The sequence below is a fragment of the Coregonus clupeaformis genome, unplaced genomic scaffold (genome assembly GCF_020615455.1).
Source record: "Coregonus clupeaformis isolate EN_2021a unplaced genomic scaffold, ASM2061545v1 scaf1263, whole genome shotgun sequence".
NCBI classification, from domain to species: domain Eukaryota; kingdom Metazoa; phylum Chordata; class Actinopteri; order Salmoniformes; family Salmonidae; genus Coregonus; species Coregonus clupeaformis.
In genome coordinates this window covers 20,897-45,953 of record NW_025534717.1, presented here as the reverse complement: position 1 = coordinate 45,953, position 25,057 = coordinate 20,897, and the positions used below count along the sequence as shown (strand labels likewise).

Genomic DNA, 25,057 nt, shown 5'->3' with positions numbered 1-25,057 from the left:
GGACAGCTCCTAACCTTTCAAACCTGCATCTCCCTCATTTGCACACCAATGGACATATTCTCCTCCACTAAGAGTATCTTTTTGGCTTCAGGCCTCAAACTTTGAAGGCTGTACCCCCCTCCCCCCAATGCCACCACTGAAGCATCCAATGCCTTCCCTTCCTCAGCTATTAGGTGGATTAGAGAACCGGAATGCCCAAAACGCAACATTGGGCATTACACTGACGAAGAAAGAAGAGAGATTAGACGCACCAGACTACATAGAAAATGATAGCACCCTGCTGGTGATGACAGAAAGACCCTTTTTCCCTTGATTTCAGAGGTGGGAAAGGCCTATTCTATGCCTGTTAAGAGTGTAAAGTCTCTATCTACTCCCCAATGACTATGTCAGCTTCAAACATTTTAGCAGATAACTACAAGTAAGATCTCTCACTTTGTTTAATTATCATTTCAACACAGAGATTGTGGCTCTACACTCTTAGAAAAAAAGGTGCCCATAGGAGAACCCTTTGAAGAACCTATTTGGGTTCCATGTAGAACCCTTTCCAATGAGGGTTCTACATGGAACCCAAAAGGGTTCTACCTGGAGCCAAAATGGGTTCTACCTGGAACCAAATAGGGTTCTCCTATGGGGACAGCCGAAGAACCCTTTTGGAACCCTTTTTTCTAAGAGTGTACATCAAACCTTTTGTCCAGTTGTATACCTGCTAAGAAGTTAAGAACTTGTGCTGATAGTGCGGGGCTTGTACTAAGCTCACCTCTAAAGTGGATATCATTACCATGCTTTCAAGATGAAAACACAGGAGTTCCTCTGTTCATCAAGTAAATGTTATTTCGAGGGGCCTGTCATGTGGATCACTTCATCGTGGTCCTCTGTAGCTCAATTGGTAGAGCACGGCGCTTGTAACGCCAGGGTAGTGGGTTCGATCCCCGGGACCACCCATACGTAAAAATGTATGCACACATGACTGTAAGTCGCTTTGGATAAAAGCGTCTGCTAAATGGCATATTAATATTATTATTGCTATGACATAACATCCTCAGTGTAGGGCACACAGATCCCATGCAGTTACATTAAATTGTAATTATATGTAACTACACAGTAACTAAGAGATTCGAAAGAGAACGTGGATGGTTTATGTTACTTATCTTAAGTCACCATGTACACATGCCATGTACATCCAATGTTGTCTACTTTTCTACTGTGTTTAGGAAGTTCCCATGACCAGGTACAAACATGACCAATTATGTACAATGAGACATATTAGGAGGTCCATCTTCTGTGGCCCAAAGGTTGGAGGCCCTGCATAACCTCTCCATTATTCCATGTGATGCCTATACACAACTCCAGTATGATACTTACTTGCGATTGTAAGACAGACTTTCTGGCTCAGGATGGCTCCATACTTGTTCTGAGCGAGGCACTGGTAAAACCCTTCATCTGATTTGTCTCCTCTCCTGCTCTCCACCTCCGAAATATAAAGGGAGCCGTTGGAGAGAATGTAGACGCGGTCGTTCTCTGCAACTTTTACTCCATTTTTAAGCCACCTGATGGCAATAGGCGACTCTCCGTGCGCTTGACAGTCCAATATAACGGCATCCTTCCGCATGACAGTAACATCGTGGGGCTCCTTGATAAAAAATAACTCACTAAAACACAAAACACCTGTGGGGAAGAGAAGAGAACAGAGTCAGTGCCTGGCTGGAGTGGGAGAAGAAGCAATGTGATGAAATTAGCGACAATACTAGGCAAGGGATTACAACTATTCTACGTTTTCCATAGGCATATTGCATTGGTAGGATCTAAACTTGAAAGCATGTTAACATCATGGTGCCTACAGAGAGGGGCTTGGATCCCATCCAACAGCAGCTCTCATTGTACTGAGGTATAGTACTCCTATTTGATTTCTTTCTGCTCCAATTTAATCCTGTTACTCATGTCTCATAAAGCTGTGACGTCACTGATTCCATGGCTCCATTCAGTCACAAATGTTTTATTGCACTCCCAGCATGAAATTCATAAGTAGCTCCCCTTTCAATGACAAGACTCCCAGCTGTAAAAAAGTTACAATCCAGACAGGAAGCAAAAGCGTTTATATAATTTTCCAAATCAAATGTGATGGCTACACACGTCTAATGTCCTAATGGAAATGTTAATGGCTCTGTTGGCTACTAATCGTTTCATGTTAAACAATTCCTCATTTATTGTGAAACTATGGGATTCACACTACCTTCACACAATCATTTTATGTGCCTTTTGTATGCAAATAGCTTATTACCATTTCATTTAACACTTTAGACTGCAAACCTTGTAGCCTTCCTTTGGTTTATCAGAATTCACATGTTTTGAGCCATGTTCAGCAGTATAAGACTTCACATAACACGTTCTATAACTCATATTCTCAAATAAACAAACACTATACTTGATCTGGCCAAGTTCCATCTGAGCTCTAGGACCCCTTCTGACATCTCTATGCTCCAACGCTTAAGATGAGGTAAATGAATAGATGAAAGCATGTCCTATTTAAATTATAGGAGAGTATAGCCTACTATATATATTTCTGAAATACCACATGCACTTTGGTAATCAAATTGGCCTACACATTTGCTTAAGGGGAAAAATACAAGCTGTCAAAAAGGTTTGATGTAGGCTACTAGAAGAAAAAAATCACAAATTAAATTGTTGGAAATCAATTTAAATGTAGATTATATATATTTTTTTAAACATTGAGCTGATCACCCATGTTCAGAGTAGCTACTTCAAACAGCAATTTACACAACATTATATTAATTGCTAATTGCCTATGTTAACTGTCTGCATCAAACGTCAAAGTGGATTATTTATGGAAAGAAAATCAGTTGCCAGTTTTTCTATTGATATAATAATTCATTTTTATATGTACTGAATGAAGCTAACATGAGTAGGGAATAGCTAACCTATATGTTTTCGCGTTTATCAATATCTCAAAGCAGGGCTGGCAATATTGTACAATCCACGTGTATCTGATTGCTGTGTTGTTCTGCACGTATACAAATTCATGCAGAAACCCGGGTTATCGTGTAACTCGAGACAAAAGCTAAAATCAAACATAAACTTGTATAGGTTCTGTGCTTATCTAAATGTATAGCCTACATCGGGCAATGGTCGAAGCAGTCAGTGGTCAGCGTGGCCATTTCGTTGCCCCCTAAACTCCGGGCACTGGCAGTGCGTCCACTCAGCTATAGAAGTCGCAACATAGGCTATAGGCTAAACACTTCAATATTGAATATTCGTTAGTACAGAACACTTCAACTAACTTATTCTTTTTCAGTGTAAATAGCAAACCCTATTAGTATAGGAGCATGAGTATGGTCACACATCCGATGTCCAGTTCGGTATTTCCCCCCCACTAAACCAGTCACTATAATTTCAATTTGACATAAACTCAAACAAAATATTACCTTTCTTACCTGAGATTGGAAGAAAAAACGCAAAAAACAGCAAGCGCTGATATAATTTCCTTTTAAAATACTCCATCTATTCCAATTGTTCTCGCATACTAACTCTCTCAGCCCCTACCTCCAGTCGAACTACGTGCTAATCTAAGAGGAAAGTGACTGCGCTCCTGATCACAGCAGGGATTACTTTTTTTCTCGGAGCAGATGGACATCACCCCACCCATTGCTGCGTTCTACGGTTGAGTAATTCATGGGGGGAAATGTATGGGAGAGTTCCTCCGCCACCATCAGTCGGCTAATTAATACACAGGCCAACATCTGATCACTTCTATTTTTGTGCCATAGCAGGTATAATTTGGTCAGGTGTTACTGGTATTAGTGCAAAGTTATACACGAAAGTGAATGCATACAACACATCTGTGTGATTAATGCATATAGTTTTATTAATTTCCCTTATGCCTTTTGGAAACATGGAGCAGACCTTTCCTTTGATGACTCATCAGGATCAATGATAATTCAATGATAACTAAGAGGCGTGGGAATTAGAATGATAATGCACATGGACATAGACATACCTGTATAAAGAAGGATATAGAGTTTCAACCAAGGAACATGATTGAGTATCATTGAGAGAATATGATCCACATGCCCTCATAGGTCTGGGGAGCATTATGCACAGCTATCATGGCCTGAGTGCAGTGCTGAATGATGACTAGAGGAAACCCACCATGAAACTCACAGTTGTTCATGTGCAAGGTGTGACTAGGGTCTACTGCTTACTCAGAATGTAATTCCTGGGAAGCATCAGTTCCTCAGGAAAAGTTTGTGTGGAAATGGCTTTGGAGTTGTAGTTCATGTGGATAGTTTGGATTTGCAAGAAATCATTTCTCATGCTGTCTGTAAAAAGAACCAGGGCAATGTGTTATATTGTTGGCTTAGTGTGTGGTTATTATATTAGGGTTCCTAGGCTGTTCCAACAATTGTCTATTCAAAAGTCCATTCACATACTCAGAACCATCGTCTACCAGCTAGCTGGACTATAGATCAAATTCCCACTCCATCCAAGGTATTGCATTTAATTTCAGATACTGTATAACCAAAAGGTTATTGGTCCAACAAATCATGATGATTATAAGCAAGATAACATATTTTACACCTGACAAGGTGAGTTATCATGTTGTCTTCCAAGCATGCATTTATCTTTAATGCCCCTCAATGACGAGGCTGTATTCTAACACAAATGAGCTGCAGTTTAGACTGCTAATAGCCGCAGTTAGAGAAAAAACTGACAGAAGAAGATGAACAGTGGAAGAGGAAAAGAGGATACTTACCTATCAATAAGTGTTTAGGTTGACAGAGCATCATAACAATTCCCAGTTAGTCTCAATCATTTAGTAACTTGATTATTGAGTAATCCCACAACATAACTCTGAAGTGTCATTACAAAAGCAACCTCCATTGCGTAATGCACAGACACTTACGGACATCTTAAAGCTTTTAAAAGCTCTTGGCATATTGGCCTTACAAACTATCAGTTGCCAATGCCATATACTATTTACACCATGCATTTATTTTTAATGGCTCTCAAGGACACGGCTCTATTCCAACACCAATATGATGCAATCAAGACAACTCAGGGACACTTGACCAACGGAAAGAAGGTGTTGAGAAAATTGTCTATATAACATCTTGACTAATGTTCCTACTTTGAAGTGATGACATGGAGATAGAGAACTGGTAGAAGGACTCACACACTGTATATACTTTCATAATTAAACAATTGACAAATGAAAATGTTTCGGTCACATAGACCTTTATTAAGGCATATGGGTAAAGAGAGATTCATTTGTGTTTGCTTCAACATATGTGGGCCCGGCCGGTAATAGTCACTCCATGTCAAAGAGGGCAACTGCACTGCAAATGGTCACTCTGGAGGAGAAAAAACTGTTTATGGAAATGAGGCACTCTCCACCACTGAGAACTGGGCTCAGCAATTACCACAAAGCATTGGTAGGAGCAGGACAGCTGCTGCATAAATGCAGAAAATGCAGATATTGATCCAGTGTCCATGTTTTATTATGGAGTGAGTTTGACCTTCCTCCCCCGCTCCGGACTCTCATTCAGCAGCAGGGTCGAGGCCCAGCTGTTGTGTCCTTGAGAATCCCCTAGCACAAAATATGACCAAACCAAAAGCTGATTCTCACAGTCAAGGATCAAGGTGTGCACTTCAACACAGATAAAATTGATGAAAGTTAAGGTGTAAAAGTGGTGATACAAAACATGGAGTGGAAATGCAATGGCTACTTTAGGAAATATAACTGAACTCGTGAAATATTTCAAGTGAAAATGCAAGTGCAAGGACTTATGATTCTTCACTGGAAAAAAATTATCTAATTGAAGATCTGCTAATTTTGAACACACATTAATTTACAATGTATAGTGCCTTATGACTGTGTAATAACTAAAATCACAACCTAATATTGTTTGTTGATCTGAACAATCAATGTGAACATATTCTATTCGTGTTCGATTAAGAATTGGTTTTGGGCACCTGCCAACATGACACTGTTTGGGGGTGGAGTGAAGATAGGGCTGCACATGGACGGAGGTCGAGCTCTGGGGCCAGATCAATGAAATAAAGGGGGGGGATCCGGCACCTCCAGGGCCTTCTGCTATTGGATAAGCCCAGTGTCATCCTGCTCCCATACAGACCCATCCTCACTGACCCCAGCAGCGTCCAAAAGGCTGGCCTGAATAGTGTGACCTACCACATGACCCTTCGGCCAGCACTTTGGGGGTTGGGGAAAACAGGACAGTTGTGGTTAAGCTGAATCATATGAATGGGCCCTGCCTGCTTTAGAGGGGATGCCTTCCATTCACTTACTTGTGTTGACTGCCGAGAACAGATTTTAAAGCTTCTTAGCTTATTCAAATCAAATCCGATCTTATTTGTCACAAGCGCTGAATACAAGAGGTGTAGACCTTACCGTGAAATGCTTACTTACAAGCCCTTAACCAACAATGCAGTTCAAGAAATAGAGTTAAATATTTACTAAATAAACTAAAGTTGAAAATAAAATAAAAAGTAACAATAAAATAACAATAACGAGGCTATATACAGGGGGTACCGGTACCAAGTCAATGTGTGGGGGTACAGGTTAGTCGAGGTAATTTGTACATGTAGGTAGGGGTAAAGTGACTACGCATAGATAATAAACAGCTAGTAGCAGCAGTGTCAACGGGGGGGGGTGGGGGGGGGGGGGTCAACGTAAATAGTCCGGGTGGCCTTTTGATTAATTGTTCAGCAGGCTTATGGCTTTGGGGTAGAAGCTGTTAAGGAGCCTTTTGGACCTAGACTTGGCGCTCTGGTACCGCTTGCCGTGTGGTAGCAGAGAGAACAGTCTATGACTTCGGTGACTGGAGCTTTTGACAATTTTTTGGACCTTCCTCTGACACTGCCAAGCATATAGGTCCTGGATGGCAGGAAGCTTGGCCCCAGTGATGTACTGTGCCGTACGCACTACCCTCTGTAGCGCCTTACAGTTGGATGCCGCGCAGTTGCCATACCAGGCGGTGATGCAACCGGTCAGGATGCTCTCGATGGTGCAACTGTAGAACTCTGAGGACGTGGGGACCTATGCCAAATCTTTTCAGTCTCCTGAGGGGGAAAAGGGGTTGTCTACAAGGGAGGTGTTTAGTCCCAGGGTCCTTATCTTAGTGATTAGCTTTGTGGTCACTATGGTGTTGAACACTGAGCTGTAGTCAGCATGAACAGCATTCTCACATAGGTATTCCTTTTGTCCAGGTGGGAAAGGGCAGTGTGGAGTGCGATTGAGTCATCTGTGGATGGAGAGCGTGATCACACAGTCGTCCGGAACAGCTGGCGCTCTCATCTGTGGAACTAGTAGTGTGTATCACAGCGCTTATGTTAATGCCTAAACCTCAACATTTAATGCATAACGTGCATAATTATTTGCACCACTGACTCACTTGAGATGCAAACAAACAGAGAAGGGAAGTAGACGCTTGTAATAAGTTGGCATCTACGTCTAGTTATCTGCTTTACCAAGTGAAGGTTGTAAAATTTGTAGAGGGAACTTGAAAGTTAGTTACTTGAAAGTTACAGATTGCTTGAAAGACTATGTGAATCAACAAATCAACAAATAGCCTAATGTATGATCAGACCAATGAGCTGTCTATAAAATGATCAAGCTTCTGTGACACCACCTAACAACTGCATCCTAACATTGTAACAATGTGTAAACTGTGCAAGTGTGATGATCAACCGTCAAGTGTTTCAATGCTACCCACTGGAAGGAATCTGCATTACAGCCAGTGGTTAATTTGGGCCGAAGCTAACAGGACAGGCTCCTGCATTTTGGGTCAAAGGGAGAGCTAGGCGGAGCTGAACTCCAGCACCTTACGCGTCCAAAGAGAAAAGTAGGATAAAAATATGATATACCAAGATTAGGGTTGAACATAAAGTCATAGCTAGGGTTATGGTTGAGCCAGGGTGCGGACATAAAGCTAGGGTTAGGATTGAGGCTAGGGTTAGGGTTGAACTGGGAGGTGGACATTAAGTTAGGGTTTAGAATTAGTCCGAATTGACTAACAATGCATCACTGATTTGATGCGCTCGAACACAGCTAATATGTAGGCAGTGTTAATTGTGGTCAAACAAAATCTCTGTATCCCAGTGACGGGAAAAAGCTATTTTTAAAGGTGGATAATTTAAAAAAATGTGCTTATTGCACAGTTGACTTAAAGATCCCATGGCACATACTGAATAGTAAAGAGCTGCGTGTCTTGAGAAATTAACAAGTCTTAAAATAGGCAAATTCTGTCCTCAAAAGGTGCAGAATAAAGGTTACCCTCTGGCTGGTAGATATCGAACAACTATACTGAACAAAAATATAAACGCGTCATGCAACAATTTCAAAGATTTTACTGAGTTACAGTTCATATAAGGAAATCTGTCAATTGAAATAAATAAATTAGGCCCTAATCTATGGATTTCACGACTGGGCAGGGGCGCAGCTCATGAACCATGGGACCAACATTTTACATGTTGGGTTTATATCTTTGTTCAGTATAATATGAAAGGAGAATACAACATTAGGTGGCATTTTCCATTTATTCGTTTTTCTAAATATGCCGCCATTTACTTTGGCATACACAATCAAAACATCAAAATATGTTTTCAACAAGATACAGAAGTTTTATTTCATTAAATCGTTGATAAAAAATGCAGTTACAGTTGTCAGAATGACGGTTCTGACATACTGATATAATATATAAATGACGTATCTATCTTAAAATAATGAATTATACAGTATCAGATGTTAACAGCATATCCATTCAACTAAAGGATAAGAACATCTCAAAAGATTTGGATGATCAAATTTATGATACATTACAAATGAAGGCATTGTAATTTAAGTCTAAATTACCAGTGAAAGGAAAGACTGTGCTTTTTTCTTCCATGGCAAGTAAAATGTACTCAAGTCACTTAAAAGCAGAGGATTATTAGCATGAAATCATACTCAATGTATGCATTCTGAAATTGATAGTTTGGCCAAAATCAAGACACTAAGACTTTTATAATTATTTTTAACAAAGTGCTTTACCTTATAAAAGCACAAGTATAAAATTTTGATTTAAGAGAAATGAAAAATACCATATTTTCCTTCATCAACAATCTGTAAACATACCAGATAGTGTAAACATGTGTTTTCTACCATTCATACAATACATTCTTTGATAGAGCACACCACTGCATATGTACAGTCAATTCCCTCAAGAAAATCAAAGGCAAAAAGAAAGACATTCGCAGAAATCTTTGAGAATGATAGTATCATCAATTTCTTGATATTAATTCAACAGTTATTACATAGAGCAATTTGAAAAAAATAAATGTACTCCAAAAAATTGAGTATTGTACTGCTCTTTAACACCCATGAATAGAGCAGGGCTCTCCAACCCTGTTTCTGGAGACCTACCATCCTGTAGGTTTTCAGTCCAACCCTAGTCTAGCGCTCCTGATTATATGAATTAGCTGTTTGATAAACTGAATCAGGTTAGTTACAAATGGGGTTGGAGGCAAAAACCTACAGGAGGGAAGCTCTCCAGGAACAGGGTTGAGAGCCCTGGAATAGCGGAATAGAAAATTATACATCCATCACTGAATAAAAAACAGCAGAAGAAACGCATATTTTGCAAGTGTGTGTGTGTGTGTGTGTGTGTGCAAGAATGAGAGGGCAACGGCAACATGTTTTTTTCAATGGAGTCTAATGTCAGTTCTATGATTTCCTCAGTAAGCTATACAAAGGTGTATTCCCTGTCCATTCCACAGACACATACACTGATTGTACAAAACATTATGAACACCTGCTCTTTCCATGACAGACTGACCAGGTGAATCCAGGTGAAAGCTATGATCCCTTATTGATGTCACTTGTTAAATCCACTTCAATCAGTGTAGATGAAGGGGAGGAGACAGGTTAAAGAAGGATTTTTAAGCCTCGAGACAATTCAGACATGGATTGTGTATGTGTGCCATTCAGAGGGTGAATGGGGAAAAACAAAATATTTAATTGCCTTTGAACGGGGTATGGTTGGTAGTAGGTGCCAGGCGCACCGGCTTGTTTCAAGAACTGCAACGCTGCTTGGATTTTCACGCTTAACAGTTTCCCGTGGTCCACCACTCAAATGACATCCAGCCAACTTCACACAACTGTGGGAAGCATTGGAGTCAACATGGGCCAGCATCCCTGTGGAACGCTTTCGACACCAGTGTATATACGGTAATGTATATCGAAGTCCAATTTCAATCTCCTCATGATAGAATGTTTATCATAGATGAACAATAATATCTGTATGCTATAATGCATTTGATAAATTGTATATAGATCTGGTTTAAGTATACATACATATTTACAAGACACAAAAAACACAATTTGTAAACGTCACAGACCAAGAATGACTTAAGAAGTGATTTTCACTCGTCATCCATCCCTTCCACTGTGCAGGAGAGAGGAGCACCAAATACTTTCCTCTCTGTGATTGTTCTCCATCCTCTCAGGCTGTTGGGAGTTCAGGTCTGGACCTGAATATGATGTGTTTTATCAGCATCAAACAGAACTACGGCACATAACTTGGTGCTAGCCCTCAGTTCACTGGCAGTAACTGCCATTTTAACATCTGCGCCACTCCCCTAATCCACTCCATCAAAGCCTTGTGCATTCTCTATGGCGATGTGCAGCTTCTCCCTCAGCTCCTCAAACGACTCATAGGGAGGCAGGTCCAGCCGGTTGAAGCTGAAAATGGTAAAGCAAAACCAAATCAACAACAAGAGTTCAAATGAACATTTGTTGCAGTAATCCGGTAGGACTATTAGCCAAACTGCTGTATTGTTAGTTACTCACCATGTGTGGGCTCTAGGTAGTTTGTCTCGTGTTCCCCACTGCTCAATGGTAAACAGCTGTGGTCCATTAGACCCTGCGATTTCACAACATAAAACAAGATTAGGAGGAGAGAATCATATACAAACAGAAACACCTCTGGTCACAACTCAGAATCCATGTTTCAAAGTTCATATCAATCTTTGTACACTGTATTATACAAAAGAGTCTTCATACAGAGAAGTAGAGAAGAGGACTCACCGTAGAGCTCTGCAAAGCCGTTCATTGGGACCCGGGAGGTGCCAGTCACAAACTGCAACAGGCGGATACGCTTCTCTGCATCCATCAGCAGAACAGTCTGAGAAGGACAAAATATCAGTCAAGTAGTTGTAATGAATATTGAGAATTCACCAAAAAAACTAAGGATGCACCGATGTGGAAATTCTGGGCCGATATCAGATATTTACCGATATCCAACGTGTTCCTGGGAGTCTTCGCTTTCAGGAATGGGCTAATAATAGATAATAGCTCAAACCATTTGACCGCTAAAGCCAAATTCATAGGAAGAGTTTTTCTACAGACCGCTCAGTTTGTCTCCGCAGCTAATAGCAGATACATTTCAGCCCCAATCACAGGCCTTTGTCTCCACATCGGACCGATGTCGATATAATATTTTTAAGCAATTATCATCCGATACCGATATGGTCACTGGTAAATCGTGCATCCCTAACGAAAACATTACAGAGTCCAGAGGCTTTTGCTCTAGTGGTAGTGTCCTCTTACCTTCCAGAACCACAGGATGACAGGCTGGTTGGGACAGTAGCCATTCTTGTACTTGGTGTTCTCCCTCCAGTCGTTCACATCCACATCTCCCAGGCCACACATCAGTAGCTAAAGAGAAAAAAGCAGATAGAACATCACACAATGCTCTGGAAAGACAGCGTATCAGTCATGCATACATTTCAGAGTGATAGGAATGACACCCACCTCCAGCTCATTCTCGTCGAAGATCTTGATGAGATCCTGGGGTATCAACTCATAGAATCCCTAAGACAAGAGAGAGGAACATGCAATAAGTCAACCTTTTCTTTAAATCTTATCACAACTCAATCAAAACATATCGCTAAAACCTAGTGTTTACCTCCTTGAATGCGGTCATCTGCTTCAGTATCCTGTTCACGAACCTCCACTGCATGACAAGACTGACAAAGAAAATGTTTACTTTGAAATGGAAGCATTCAAAAGCCCTAATAATTTATAAGTTATCTAATGATGCAGACATTATGTGGTGGTGGGTGGTGGTTTCACTGTCAATTTGCAAACCCTTCGAAGGCCAAATATGTGACTTGTGGGTCACCTACAGGTAACCAGTGGAACAGCCCTACATGGCAGTGGGTATGAGGCGTGTTTCCTCTTTCTACCAGCAGAGGGCTCTGGTGCTTACTGGATGTATTCCTTCTTGTTGTCGTCGGTGACTACTATTTCAGATCCTCCTGGCTTCAGCTCATGCTGGTGTGTCTAAATAGGAAGAAATGTGATGTCAGCATGACTGATACCCAAGTACCACTTAGCATCCACTTTAAACCCTTCACTCAATAGGCACAAGAAAGAGCAGAAAATACTTCTGTCAAACAACAAATTGGAAGCAGGTCCCACCTGTCCAAAGAGCTCTTCGTCTATGGTGAACCTCAGATCAAGGTCTATTGGGTCATTCTCCAATATCCACTTCAGGGAGTTGAAGTACTCACTGTCCTGAAATAACAAAACACAAACACCATTACCTCTTATGGTGAAACACTGCGGTTTCAGATGCCTGATGTATAATGTCTCTACTATCTGATTAGGTGATGGGAAGATGTGAACGTAACCTAGACAGTAGTATTAGGCACCTACCACAGACTCCATGTCCTGTAGAGTAATGGGCTTCTGCAACATCATCTTGTAGAAAGGCCTGATGAAGAAGGCTAGAAAAAAATAACGTCAGGATCTGTTCAGCACACACATAACAGGGCGGCAGGTAGCTTAGTGGGTAAGAGCGTTGTGCCAGTAACTGAAAGGTCGCTGGTTCTAATCCCCGAGCCTACTAGGTGAAAATTCTGTCGACGTGCCCTTAAGCAAGGCACTTAACCCTAATTGCTCCTGTAAGTCGCTCTGGATAAGAGCGTCTGCTAAATGACAAAAAAAAAAATAATAATAATAACACACCTAATCCTTGTGGCACTAGCCTAGAGCCGTCCTCAGCTCTTAGTTTCTCTACACACACACTCATGTCACACTACTATTAGACAAATGAATGCTCTATTAAACAGACAAAGTTTATGAGTGAAATCACCAGCAGCGAGACTCACCGTCCAGCAGCTTGCCATGGTAGACAGCCATGCCTGCCACACGGCCAATGAACGTGAAGTAGGACAGGTGGTCCTCATTGCAGAGGCCTGAGTTGGGGTTGATCTGCAGAGTATAGTTGTCACTGACACAGAACAGGCAGAGGAGAAACTTAACAATACAGCTCGTCCAAATCCTTCTCTGATCCATTCCAGAACATATCCCGTCATTAAAATGATTCATAACGCTGTCAGAGATGTTATTCACTAATGGCCCCATTGAGCGCCTGAAAATGGAATTCTAACACATTGAAATAGACTCACGTGGCAGAATACTCAAACAACCCATAATAGGGGTTGAACATCTCCTTGGAGATGAGGAAGAACCACTCCCTGGCCACGCCCCCGTAATCCAGGCCCTTCTCTCCCTCAAACTCCACCCACAGCCGCGCCTTCAGGAAGTCGGCCCTCTTGATTGACAGGATACGTCTGTAGGAGTCCTCCAGCACGGCGTTCCGCCTGAGCTTCATCTCAAAGCGGTTGGGGATGTCAGCCTGGAAATGGAGATAGAGCATGCTGAGTGAGTGGACTTCCTGAGGTGACATCAGGTCAGGGGATGTAGCTGGACTAAATGACATAGAATATATTGTGAGGATGATTGAGAGAAAGACAAGATAGGTTTTTACAGTGTGAATGTGCTGTATGTCTGACCTATTTGTGAGGTTTGCTGTAATTACAGAACATTAAGAGCATAAGGCCTTCAGTAATTACAATGATTCCCTGTTTTGGGAAAAACCATGCTTACCGGTTTCTTCAGCTTCTTCCGGAAGTATTCATACTTCTGTTTATAGTCTCTGGAGTAAGGCACAGCCTAGAATAGACAAGGATGGGAGATCCAATGACCGGAAATCAATTATGAACATGACCAATTGTGCGGTTTTATGGACAACCTGGAGAACCTGACCCCCCCCAAAAAAAAATCTCTATCTATAGCTTTTTAAATATATCATCTGTACTTACTGGTCCAGTTATGGCTGAATTCTGCAGTCTGGGGTCTTCCCATTGTGTGTTCTTCGTGTCTGAAAATACATCAGATAAATTCAGTATTGGTAGGAGGCGTTTTTCACTCATTTTGACAAATTGTAGTACGTCATACATACTGTGATCTATGTAGAATATCCTCCCATCACTGTGGACCCTCTCCTCCCAGCCAGGCTAAGGGATAGCACAAACATTACTCACACCATCATTTCCCCCTTAAAATCAACCATTCACTCAGCAATTTTCTACTTTAAGAGGCTCATCACATTGGGCTGCTAATTGCCTTCCTAGAATGCTATTATTGGGTATGATGTCATTGTAAAGCTTACCGGCATTGGCCCGAGGTCAGTTGGGTCTAGCGAAGGTCTCCTCCTCATGTGCACAGGAATCTTCAACCTGGGGTCTTCCTGTTCACAGCCAGATAAACAGGAAATAAGTCACACAAACAGGAAGGAGCAGTGAGAATGGCAGTATTGTCCAGTGGATAACTGGTCATTCTGGCCATGGTGATGCGTGACTAGACCCTATAGGTAGGGCCTGGGGGTATTTCTTGACCATTTGACATGATCATGTGACCTGATCAAGAAAAACGACATATATGTCCTTTTAAGAGGGGCGGTATGCAGGTGCTTGCTCTCTCACCCAGGAAGTGGTCTTAGTGTTGTGGTCGATGAAGAAGGGTTTTCCGTTGGGGGCGCTGCGGACCTCCCAGCCTGCCGGCATTAAGCCACACTCCCTCTGTGAGCCGGGGGAGTGCTGGGGGGAGCCCTCAGGAGACAGCATGGGGGGCTGGTACACCGTGGAGCTCTGGGACAGAACAGCCTGAGCTGCTGCCTCTGACGTTATCTGGACCATGGAAGGAGAGATGAAGAATAACACTATTGATATGCTCAATAGGAGGGTGGACTGGATCCTACATCAACATTATATATCTACACAAGTTAAGTGGGTCCTGATGGGCTTTTCACATTCCTTTGAATACTTCTTTAGTGCACTGTGGTTTGAGATAGAGCGAGAGAAAGAGCGAGCGAGAGAGGAGGAATGGAGCCTACCTGGATGAGTGGCCGTGTCCAAGTGGTTATCCTGCTGTTGTGATTGACGTAGTAGGGTCTGCTCTTACTATCCTGCTTCTCCTCCCAGCCTGGAGGCAGCCCCGCTGATGTTGCTAACAACTATTGAACAATAGAAAGAGAGAGAGAGGAGGCATCAAACAATCCATACAACAATACCTCAAGGTCAGTGAATAGAACAACATCCCTCTGAATCACTGAGCTACGTGCTCAAACCTGATGACCGTATTCTCACACCGTCCTTACATCAAGCCACGCTTTCATGCTAAAGCTCAGATGACCCTATCCCACATATACTGCTGTCATACAGGAGTGTTGTGCTTCCCTGTGCTGCGGTGTGTGTTTGTGTGAGGGCGGAGGGGATTCACAGAATGTAACACACCACAGGATGAACAGGGTGCTCCTCTACTGTCAGAGTCTGGGCGCTGCCTCTGCGGCTGGAGTGACTTGAATGACTGGAAGGGCCCTGCAGCTGAAGAGAGCAAGACAGAAACCACAGTCATTACCGATACACGTGTTAATAGGCACATACTCTCCAGCTCTAGACAGGCACTAATACCCATCTAATACTAATATATTACAGTTCCTCCAGGATTCCGCAATTGCATTTTTGTCAACGATATTATGCGAGGGCTTGCAATTTCAACCAATCAGCAGTGCACATTTACTGCATAATATGGTTCAATCAAGCCACAAAGATAAAAACCACGCATATTGCCATGTAAAATCTCAGAATTAACGTCGCAAAATCAATTTTTGCATGTCACAAAAATCACAGCGGAAACCTGGGACTGATTATAGCTGTGTTGTTATAACACAAGATATAACGTGTGTTTCAGTCCCTTCCTGGAACTGTGGAAGGACCCTGTTCAGGAAGCGTTTCCCCAGTCTGGCTTTGGGTGTCGGTCAATTGGTAACGGGAGCCCGGTCAGCGCTGGCCAGTAAATTATTCACCTGGAGGGAGGTGCGTCGGTTGCTGGATGTGACCCCCGAGGCCTGGAGGCGACTCAGCTCATCACAGAAGTTGTGAAACTCCAGGGGGGAGTGGGGTGGAGGGGGGGAGCGCTGGCTGTTGTACAAGGTGGACTCATCCTCTGTTATGATCTCCCAGCTCTGGAGCAGACAGGAAACAAGACACATGAAGAGTTTACCATCTGTTCTGAAGGATGTCTTGATAGTGTTACGTCATTGTTTTCTCATCTGGCTATCAACTAAAAACAGTTCTGGCCTGCTTGTTCTGGCATGGAGTGACGTTATTACCCAAAACTGACATGTGATATGGTTTCAGTTGGGCAACTTTTTTTTTAGCACTTCGAGGAACACCCTGATCCTGAACTTGTTAAGGGCCACTCTGGACTATCCTGACATTTAGTCATTTGCTCGGCTAGCAGCTTCTAAAGAGAGGGGCTAGGACCAGACCACATGGTCCTAAGATATGGTCCTTATAGGTCTGGGCCTACAGTGGGCTCCAATATTACTGGCACCCCTGACTGGCAATGCACAAACAATACTTAAAAAATTATAAACAATATAATTAGAGATAAACTCAAAATACCAACATGTGAAAAATACAGTACTTTATTAATGTTTCAATGGAACCAACCAAAATCATACAATTATTTAATACAAAATAAATGTCACCAAAATCAAGGTTTCATAATTATTGGCACTCCTCATTTAGTACCTCAGGCAAGGACAAGAGCATGGATTCTTTTCCTGTAATGTTTGACAAGGTTAAGGAACACATTTGGAGGGATTTTGGACCATTCCTCTATGTAGATCCTTTCAAGATCCCTCACTCAGTCCACAGATTTTCGATTGGATTGAGGTCCGGCGACTGAGATGGCCATGGCAGAACATTGATTTTAACCTCCCGAGTGGCGCAGTGGTCTAAGGCACTGCATCGCAGTGCTAGCTGTGCCACTAGAGATCCTGGTTCGAATCCAGGCTCTGTCGTAGCTGGCCGCGACCGGGAAACCCATGGGGCGGCGCACAATTGGCCCAGCGTCGTCCAGGGTAGCGGAGGGAATGGCCGGCAGGGATGTAGCTCAGTTGGTAGAGCATGGCGTTTGCAACGCCAGGGTTGTGGGTTCGATTCCCACAGGGGTCCAGAATGAAAAAATTAATAAATAATAATGTATGCACTCATAAGAGCGTCTGCTAAATGACGTAAATGTAAATTTTGTTGTCACAGAAACATTTCTGCATGGATCTGGATGTGTTGGGTCATTGTGTTGTTCGAAAGTCCACCTACGGCCAAGTCCCAGCCTTCTGGCAGAGGCAACCAGATTGTCAGCCAAAATTGCCTGATACTTGGTGGAATTCATTATGCCATCCTCCTCCCTATCCTGGGGGGCAAAATGCATTTGCGTCCTTCTACCCGTGAGGTTTTCAACTGTTCCATTTCTTTTAAATGTTTTAATAATTGTCCTGACAGGGCTCAGTGGTATATTCAATCGTTTGTGGATCTTCTTGTAGCCATTACCAGATTTATGAATGTCTACAACCATCTGTCTCTTTGAACTGCCAGTTCTTTTGTTTTCTTCATGGTGTTGGACGACAAAGGGATATTGCATGCGTTACCTCATTTTTATACCCTAGTGAAACAGGAAGTGATGTAATGGCTCAATATAGTTCCTTAAGACTTAAATAAGTGGAATTTAATTAATGGATTAATTTTGGTAGATGTTATTTACAATAATCTTTAAGGGTGCCATTAATTGTGAAACCTTGATTTGGAGGACATTGATTTTTAATTAAATCAATAAATAATTTTGGTGGGTTCCATTGGAAGATTAATATATCACAGTATTTCTCACATTGGTACTTTGAGTTTCTCTATAATTATATTGTTTATATTCTTTTAAGTATTGTTTGTGCATTGCCAGTCAGGGGTGCAAGTAATTTTGGAGCCCACTGTATATATCTTAGGTAGGACAGGTCGTATAATTAGACCGCACACCATGTACGGTTGTTTCATAATCGTACCAGAGACCGCAAAAGGATAGAACAGTCTCGTCTCCATTTCAATAGCCAATTCAGGAGAATTGTAATTACATTTATGAATTTAAAGTGTCATTTAACTTCAATGTGAATTTTTCAATACATGAATTGAATTTCGATTGACTTGAAAGTTACCTCAGGAGACTCTTGTTGTCTGTCAGAGTCCTCTTGGTCGGAGATCTGCCTGCGGGCGGTGAAGGCGTGCTGGGCCTCCATGTGGATGTTCTGCCTCTGCTCTGCCTCCACCTGGCTGTCTCTATACAGGAAACACACACACACTCTGTCAACCTGAGATCACAGTCAACTTTTCATCTCTTGACCAACCGGGTGTTATCGTATTCCAACCGGGTGTTATCGTATTCCAACCGGGTGTTATCGTATTCCAACCGGGTGTTATCGTATTCCAACCGGGTGTTATCGTATTCCAACCGGGTGTTATCGTATTCCAATACTACCAATGTGTTAAAATAGATTAAGTTCAAGCTGTCAGAATAAGGACATGACAGGATAACCCCAGACTTACTGTACTATGGGCCTGTGCCACTGTGTGGTCCTGGTCTCGTGGTTGACATAGTAGGTCCTGCCCAGGTTGTCCTGCCTCTCCTCCCAGCCAGGGGGCATTGCAGGCAGCAGGTGATTGTGCCTGGGACCGGACATGTCCTGGCCCTCTAGAAACTCCCAGCTAGGCTGCACAACAAAAACAGCTGTTACACAACACGGCACACGCAGACGTCAACATTGCCCAAATCCTCTACATGTTTGTTCAAGTCAAACAATGTCTTGGCCACTACTCAGAAAATTCAGTAGCAAGCATAGGGACTCATACTGTACTGAAGCTTGGATTCAAGTCATTCTAAGGAAGATGTCAGCATATTCCTCAAAGGCCATGGACCCATGGTGAGACAAATATAGATTTGCCTTTTGGACATGGTGTTCCTAGCCAGTGCTTACATTAAGCATGTTCAAGAATGATGACTGGCTGGTTTTATCAATAACTACATCAGGAGGGAAATCGCAGGCAATCAGCCATCTTGGCTTGACACTGGTAAAACGAGCCTGGTGTCTTTTCTCCTGGCTCTGAGCACCAATATGCTGTTACATGTATATACTGAAGCACGCCGGCTGAGCAACAGCCAAGGCACATAGATTAGACACTGTATAATCAAAGGAGGAGGGGGGTGACGGCGTGGGAATATTCAATATCAGGGGGTCAGGGTGGACAGAGGGCAGGAGGACAGGGGTAGGTTGGGTGGGTGGCGGTCTTACATCCATGTCTTCAGTCTGTTCTGCAGCACCCTCTGAACTGTTTTTGGGTAGGTAGGTCATCTTCAGCCGGAGATTACCTTTGACCCTGGATTTGTGACTGCATCAAAACAAAAAGTAAACACTTACCCCCAAAAAATATACATGGAAAACAGTGCACTTTCTAAATGCGAGTAATGTGAGCCTCTTAGGTGTATCAAATATCAGTTACACAATAAATGTCATACCAACAATCTATCATTGTGACTGACTTAAACATGAACTTGAGCTTTCTCCAAGGTAAAATCAATATTTTACATTTACATTTTAGTCATTTAGCAGACTCTCTTATCCAGAGCGACTTTATACACCTCAGGAAAGAAAGGTATTGAACGTTAGGCAAACTCAAGATATTATTCAAATTGATTTATGCAATGGCAAGAGACTGAATGTAATAACAATGTTAAGGAAAATGTCACAAAGTAAATCCATGTTACACCAGGAAGGATAAGCGGCTTGAATAATCATTAAATAATGCCAACCTTCTCGGGTGAAGTAGAAAATCCTTGAATGTGTATGGCCTTTCAATGTTAGGATTTTCTGTCTGAAATAAAAATAAATAAAAAGTATTTTAACAGCTGAAATGCTCTATAAAGATATTTGCTGTATAACATCTACGCATGCAGTAACTGTATAATATATCAACAGTAAACAAGCCCTGTATAGACTGTGGACCGATGTATAGTAGGTCTAATTTAAATGCCATGTAAAGATAGGAAAAAGTAACAAACATTGTGGACTGTATTTCCATAACTATGGACAACGTTGTGGAACAGACTCTGACATGAGGGTGTTTATGTTTACATGAGTGCGCCTATGACAGTTCATGGGTGCAGGTAAGTAACTATGTAAAGTCTACAGATCTCCAACAAATGATATCTAAAGGAGAACATGGAACACCAAACAGCACAGACTAGCCTACTCCTTTAGACGTGGGATTGGAAATGTTGATTTAGGAGAATTGATTTCCACATACATTATGCAAGTGCTAAATAAACTATTTCCTTGCACTAGGCTCACCGGTATCTGGTGTAATGGTACGTCCACCTGCCCCAGAAAGTCATCACGTGTCTGTGTAAGGAAATAAGAGATTGTAAATGGGGAGTCATATACAGTAGTCATTCATGTCATTCAAGTCAGTCGATTTAAAAAAGGGAGTGGTTACAATGTAACGGGTATGTTTGCGGACTCGTGCGCACACACACACACACACCTCTCAAGCTCAAAAGGTATGAGTCACACACACACACAGAGTATACCACATGACTGGCCTAGATAGATAAATACTTTTCCATGATCCAGTCACCTTTACATCACCACTACAGTATCAGCCCTCATGGATGATTTAGTTGTAAACTGACATTAGAAAATGCTGGGAACCCAACTTGGAAAAATCATATCTAGTTGAAGGGATACTTCAGGATTCTGGCAATGAAGCCCTTCATCTACTTCTTCAGAGTCAGATGAACTCATGGATAGCATTTGTCTGTCTCTGCGTGCAGTTTGAAGGAAGTTGCTAACTAGCGTTTTGCGCAATTGCTAACTAGCGTTTTGCGCAATTGCTAACTAGCGTTTTGCGCAATTGCTAACTAGCGTTTGCGCAATGACTGGAAGTCTATGTAACTGCAGTGCTAGCATGCTAGTATATACCATAGACTTCCAGTCATTGCGCTAATGCTAGATGTCATTGGCTCTCGAAACGACCTATAACTTCATTTATACTGGATGCAGAGACATAAAAATGGTATCAATGAGTTCATGCGACTCTGGAGAAGTAGATAAAGGGCGTCATTGACAAAATCCCAAAGTATCCCTTTAATGCTGTGTATTCATATTCACTACATTTTACATCCCGCATACAACATAATTAATTTTAATCACATTGTAATAGTGTAAGAAGTTATATTCTACACCTATTTGAAGAGAAAAAAAGTTATTAATTTGTTGGATAAGATTGCAGATTCTCAGGGGAACCCATTTCAATTTCAGGGGACCCAACCCCAAGTTTTAACCCACTGTATTAGACATGTGTACTGAATAATTCAGGGATTATCAGCCCACAGTATAGCTAGAGCATTACATGCCTTAATATGTAGTTGTGGAGCAGTGTCCTTTCTAGAAAAGGTGATTCTGACTGAGTGACGTGTCTAGAGACAGGCTCCAATGTGACCACTGCTATAATGCAGTTACTGAAACATGTTCCTATGCAACATACATCACCCACCTCCCAACATCAACAACAACTGAAAACACTGTTGTGCGGGTCGGCTTCATGACCAAATAAACACCCTCGGCACATCAAACTGCCCAGCAGTGGTATGGAGACAGTTCATATGAACCGATATAGACCGTGCCCCTCCTCCTCTCATTCCTTCCCCATGCCTTTCCTTGGCGGTGAAGCCAAGACAAGCAGGCTTTGGGGAGTCCAGGTTGAGGGACACAATGTACAGCCTTGTGAAGGTGCTACTCTGAGCTCTGTGACATTCTCTCAGGAACATCACAGAGGGGACTCATTAAGGGATTAATCACATGCTTACTTACATCGCTCAACGAACTGTCAAACCAGCCATATTAAAATGATCAAGAGTGGAGTGTGTGATTGATCAAGTCAGAGGTGTATGGGAGCAAGATTGGTTTCTGGTGGAAATAAACTTAATTTCCATGTAAATCTAGCTACCCATTCCCAAAATGGTTTTAAATACACTACATGACCAAAAGTCTCAACAATATAAAACATGAACATTTGTTATTGCCATTACCTAGCTAGGCTCAAATACACTCCAGACATTAAAATATCTCAACATTTAATGGGATACATAAAGGATAAAACAATTATTATAACTGGTGAGGTGTAACAAAGTTCATATGTGCAGAGGCAAACATTTAGTCCACCTCAAAGGTATAGTGTTTCTAAATGTAGATTACTTAACGTCTGAACTGGTTTTCTAACAACGCAAATGTATGGAAGGCCTCTACACAAACAGAGCAGTAAACAGTCCATCCAAAATGTGAAAGTACTAGACTAATATTACTCATCGTCTTCCTCCATGCCCTGGTTCTCTAAGGAAAACACAGCAAATGTTGAAAATGAACATCAAACCACAAAGTAGAGGAATTCTCTCTCTCACACAGTCTTTGGAACCCCGGTATGGTGGATATATTATCTTGTCATAAAGAATGTCCTTTAAAAAAAGAAAAGTTCAATAATGAAAATAGAAAACAATGAAAACGTTGTGTAGAATTCTGAATAAGTGCAGGTCCTACTGAACAGACCTTTGCCATTATGGGGTAGAGAAAGGCCAGAGTGATTTGTTTTGATGAGGGTTATCAGATAAAACATCCACTTACCGGTATCTTAAAAAAAGAAAAGAAAAAAAAAGGTAGAAGAATGCTTTGCAATTAGCCTCTGTTTTTAAGCCTCAGTTGTGATGGTAATGTAAGGGAAAGGATGGCTTTGGCCAAGTGTTTCAACTGCAAGGAGTTAGTTAATGGTCTGTGCAGGAGAAGACAATTTTCTGCTCCAAGGAGGGAGTCAGCCTACCAACAAACCACCTCATAGGGGGACAGAGCTGGGCCTGCATGTGGGGTCCTCTGGTCTGGACGCACCTGCTCTGCAGCCACTCAGCCACAAAACAAAGCCGCTTACAGTAGCAGCTCCCAAAACCACAGCTGGCTGAAAAACTGGCTCAGCCAGGCATACTGTACTGCTCAAACTTCCATACACGTATCCATGGACGTTATGAGTGCCTCTCAACATGGAAAACATGACGAATCCCATAATCCTTTCTCATCTTTAAACTGTTTCCATACCCTCTACTCACTTTCTATTTATTCTCTCTACTGAAACTAAATCCATCAAGACAAGTGGTCTTGTATACATTCTTGAATTTTTGCCTCAGATCTCGATAAGATCACAGGCCAGATAAAAAAAGGTAGGAGTTCAGGGGGAACAAATTACACAATTCTGACAGATCATTTTGGTTTATTAAGGCAATTTAGAAAAATAATCTGTTCTGGTGCTCTGATGCACCAACAAATAACACAAAAACATACATGCGGTCAATGTTCCCTCTAAGCTGCGCCCCAGGGACTGCCACGCAGAAGAAATATCAGCATGCGCAGAGAAGCACGAGATAGAACTTCACTCAACTTTCTAGAGTTTTCCCCGTTATTTAACACTATCAACGTTTCCCTTTACTGTGGGAATTGTGATCGAATCAATGCAAGTCATTTTCAATGCAACATACCGAAACAAAACGAACTACGCAAGAATTAGTATGCAAAACTACGCAAGATATTTTCTTGTAGGCAGAGCGCATCGGAGTAGGATTTCTATTGCATTGACTGGCACGGCTCAGGCCCGTACTCTACACAGACCGGTGCGCAATCAGAGCTGCAGTAGGCAAATCGACCATTGCCATATATGGATTTGTGCCGTTCACTTTGAACTGGACTGTTTTACAGCATGAGCGGTCACGATTATTATGCGCTTCTTTTGAGATCAAAGCGAGAATTGCCAGTAGCCACGTGGGTACATTTGTTCATATTCTTTGCTAGTTAGTGAGTTATTAGCCCAGTTATAGCTGGTACCTGGGACTGATTGCTTCCTACAAGAGCACAAAACATGAACATTTCTAGCCCTCTTTGAAAAGTAAGTCAGGTAAAGAGTCTTAAAGGGACAGTGTTGTATTTTGAGACAGGCTTGAATAAGCTAAGTAGCCAATAGGCAGAGGGTAGCATAATTTGTCTGATTCTCTGTAATAATGGTATGGGAATAAAAATGCATTTTATTTTGTAAAGTGGTTTCTTGCATCAAACAACAACATGTTCAGTCACCTCCTTAACTGATGGACAAGTGGATAAACAGGTCAATGTCAAGACCTGCATGTTTATTTTCAAAAGTCTCATGGAATGCAGGCCTACATTGAACACCACACATTGGCTGCTTCTGTGGGCTGAATGATAGAACCGCTATTTCCATGTTAAAATGTTATGCGACGCATTATCTCCATTGTTTTTTTTATGGTAGGCCACTCTGGTAGGCCTACATTATGGTCACAGTCACAGTAGCCTACTTGGCCACTGTTAAAACAGTAAATTAAAGCGGGTACAGCCCCAGTGTTCACAGTAAACGCGCGCGTCGGAAGTTGCACAGAAGTTTCACAATGTTCATGTTTGAGCTCAGCAGACCTGAAATTAGCTTAGTGGCTAATTCTTTTTTAGGGAACATTGCATGTGGTCACCTGCTATGCATTTTCGGTAGAGTCTGATTACTGTAGTTAACCAGCCTGGAAAACAGTGTTGCGTGCCAACAGCTCTGCTACTGTACAGTATCTGTACACATAACCTTGAAAGGAAAAGCAGGTCATTCTTGCATCATCCAGGACAACACTCAGATGGGATGCATATAACGAGCATGACCTTTGAGCTCTGTTGAACTTCAGTGCCTGGGGACTGATCGTCATGATTAGGGAGATTCA

At 42.0% G+C, this 25,057-nt stretch overlaps 2 protein-coding genes across 2 annotated transcripts in view; both read right to left on the bottom strand.

The window, feature by feature from the left end:
- The window catches only part of LOC121540890 (protogenin A-like), a 43,037-nt gene extending 39,484 nt beyond the window's left edge, over nt 1-3,553 (bottom strand). Inside the window, exons 1-2 of the mRNA XM_041850012.2 lie at nt 3,450-3,553; nt 1,363-1,665 (exon numbers count right to left, since the gene is read on the bottom strand). Coding sequence (XP_041705946.2) covers nt 1,363-1,665; nt 3,450-3,516 — 370 coding nt within the window. The 5' untranslated portion in view covers nt 3,517-3,553. The remainder of the gene's footprint in view (nt 1-1,362; nt 1,666-3,449) is intronic.
- A 6,602-nt stretch (nt 3,554-10,155) lies between these two features.
- LOC121540889 (E3 ubiquitin-protein ligase NEDD4-like) overlaps nt 10,156-25,057 on the bottom strand; it is a 32,548-nt gene continuing 17,646 nt past the window's right edge. The window contains exons 6-29 of the mRNA XM_041850011.2: nt 20,598-20,648; nt 20,060-20,121; nt 19,542-19,638; nt 18,799-18,962; nt 18,411-18,531; nt 16,227-16,385; nt 15,655-15,744; nt 15,255-15,374; nt 14,845-15,048; nt 14,532-14,609; nt 14,322-14,376; nt 14,182-14,240; nt 13,967-14,032; nt 13,486-13,715; nt 13,186-13,307; nt 12,731-12,801; nt 12,494-12,589; nt 12,282-12,355; nt 11,979-12,039; nt 11,825-11,884; nt 11,621-11,728; nt 11,099-11,195; nt 10,862-10,934; nt 10,156-10,753 (exon numbers count right to left, since the gene is read on the bottom strand). Of these exons, the coding sequence (XP_041705945.1) occupies nt 10,651-10,753; nt 10,862-10,934; nt 11,099-11,195; nt 11,621-11,728; nt 11,825-11,884; nt 11,979-12,039; nt 12,282-12,355; nt 12,494-12,589; nt 12,731-12,801; nt 13,186-13,307; nt 13,486-13,715; nt 13,967-14,032; nt 14,182-14,240; nt 14,322-14,376; nt 14,532-14,609; nt 14,845-15,048; nt 15,255-15,374; nt 15,655-15,744; nt 16,227-16,385; nt 18,411-18,531; nt 18,799-18,962; nt 19,542-19,638; nt 20,060-20,121; nt 20,598-20,648 (2,421 nt within the window). The 3' untranslated portion in view covers nt 10,156-10,650. The remainder of the gene's footprint in view (nt 10,754-10,861; nt 10,935-11,098; nt 11,196-11,620; nt 11,729-11,824; nt 11,885-11,978; nt 12,040-12,281; nt 12,356-12,493; nt 12,590-12,730; nt 12,802-13,185; nt 13,308-13,485; nt 13,716-13,966; nt 14,033-14,181; nt 14,241-14,321; nt 14,377-14,531; nt 14,610-14,844; nt 15,049-15,254; nt 15,375-15,654; nt 15,745-16,226; nt 16,386-18,410; nt 18,532-18,798; nt 18,963-19,541; nt 19,639-20,059; nt 20,122-20,597; nt 20,649-25,057) is intronic.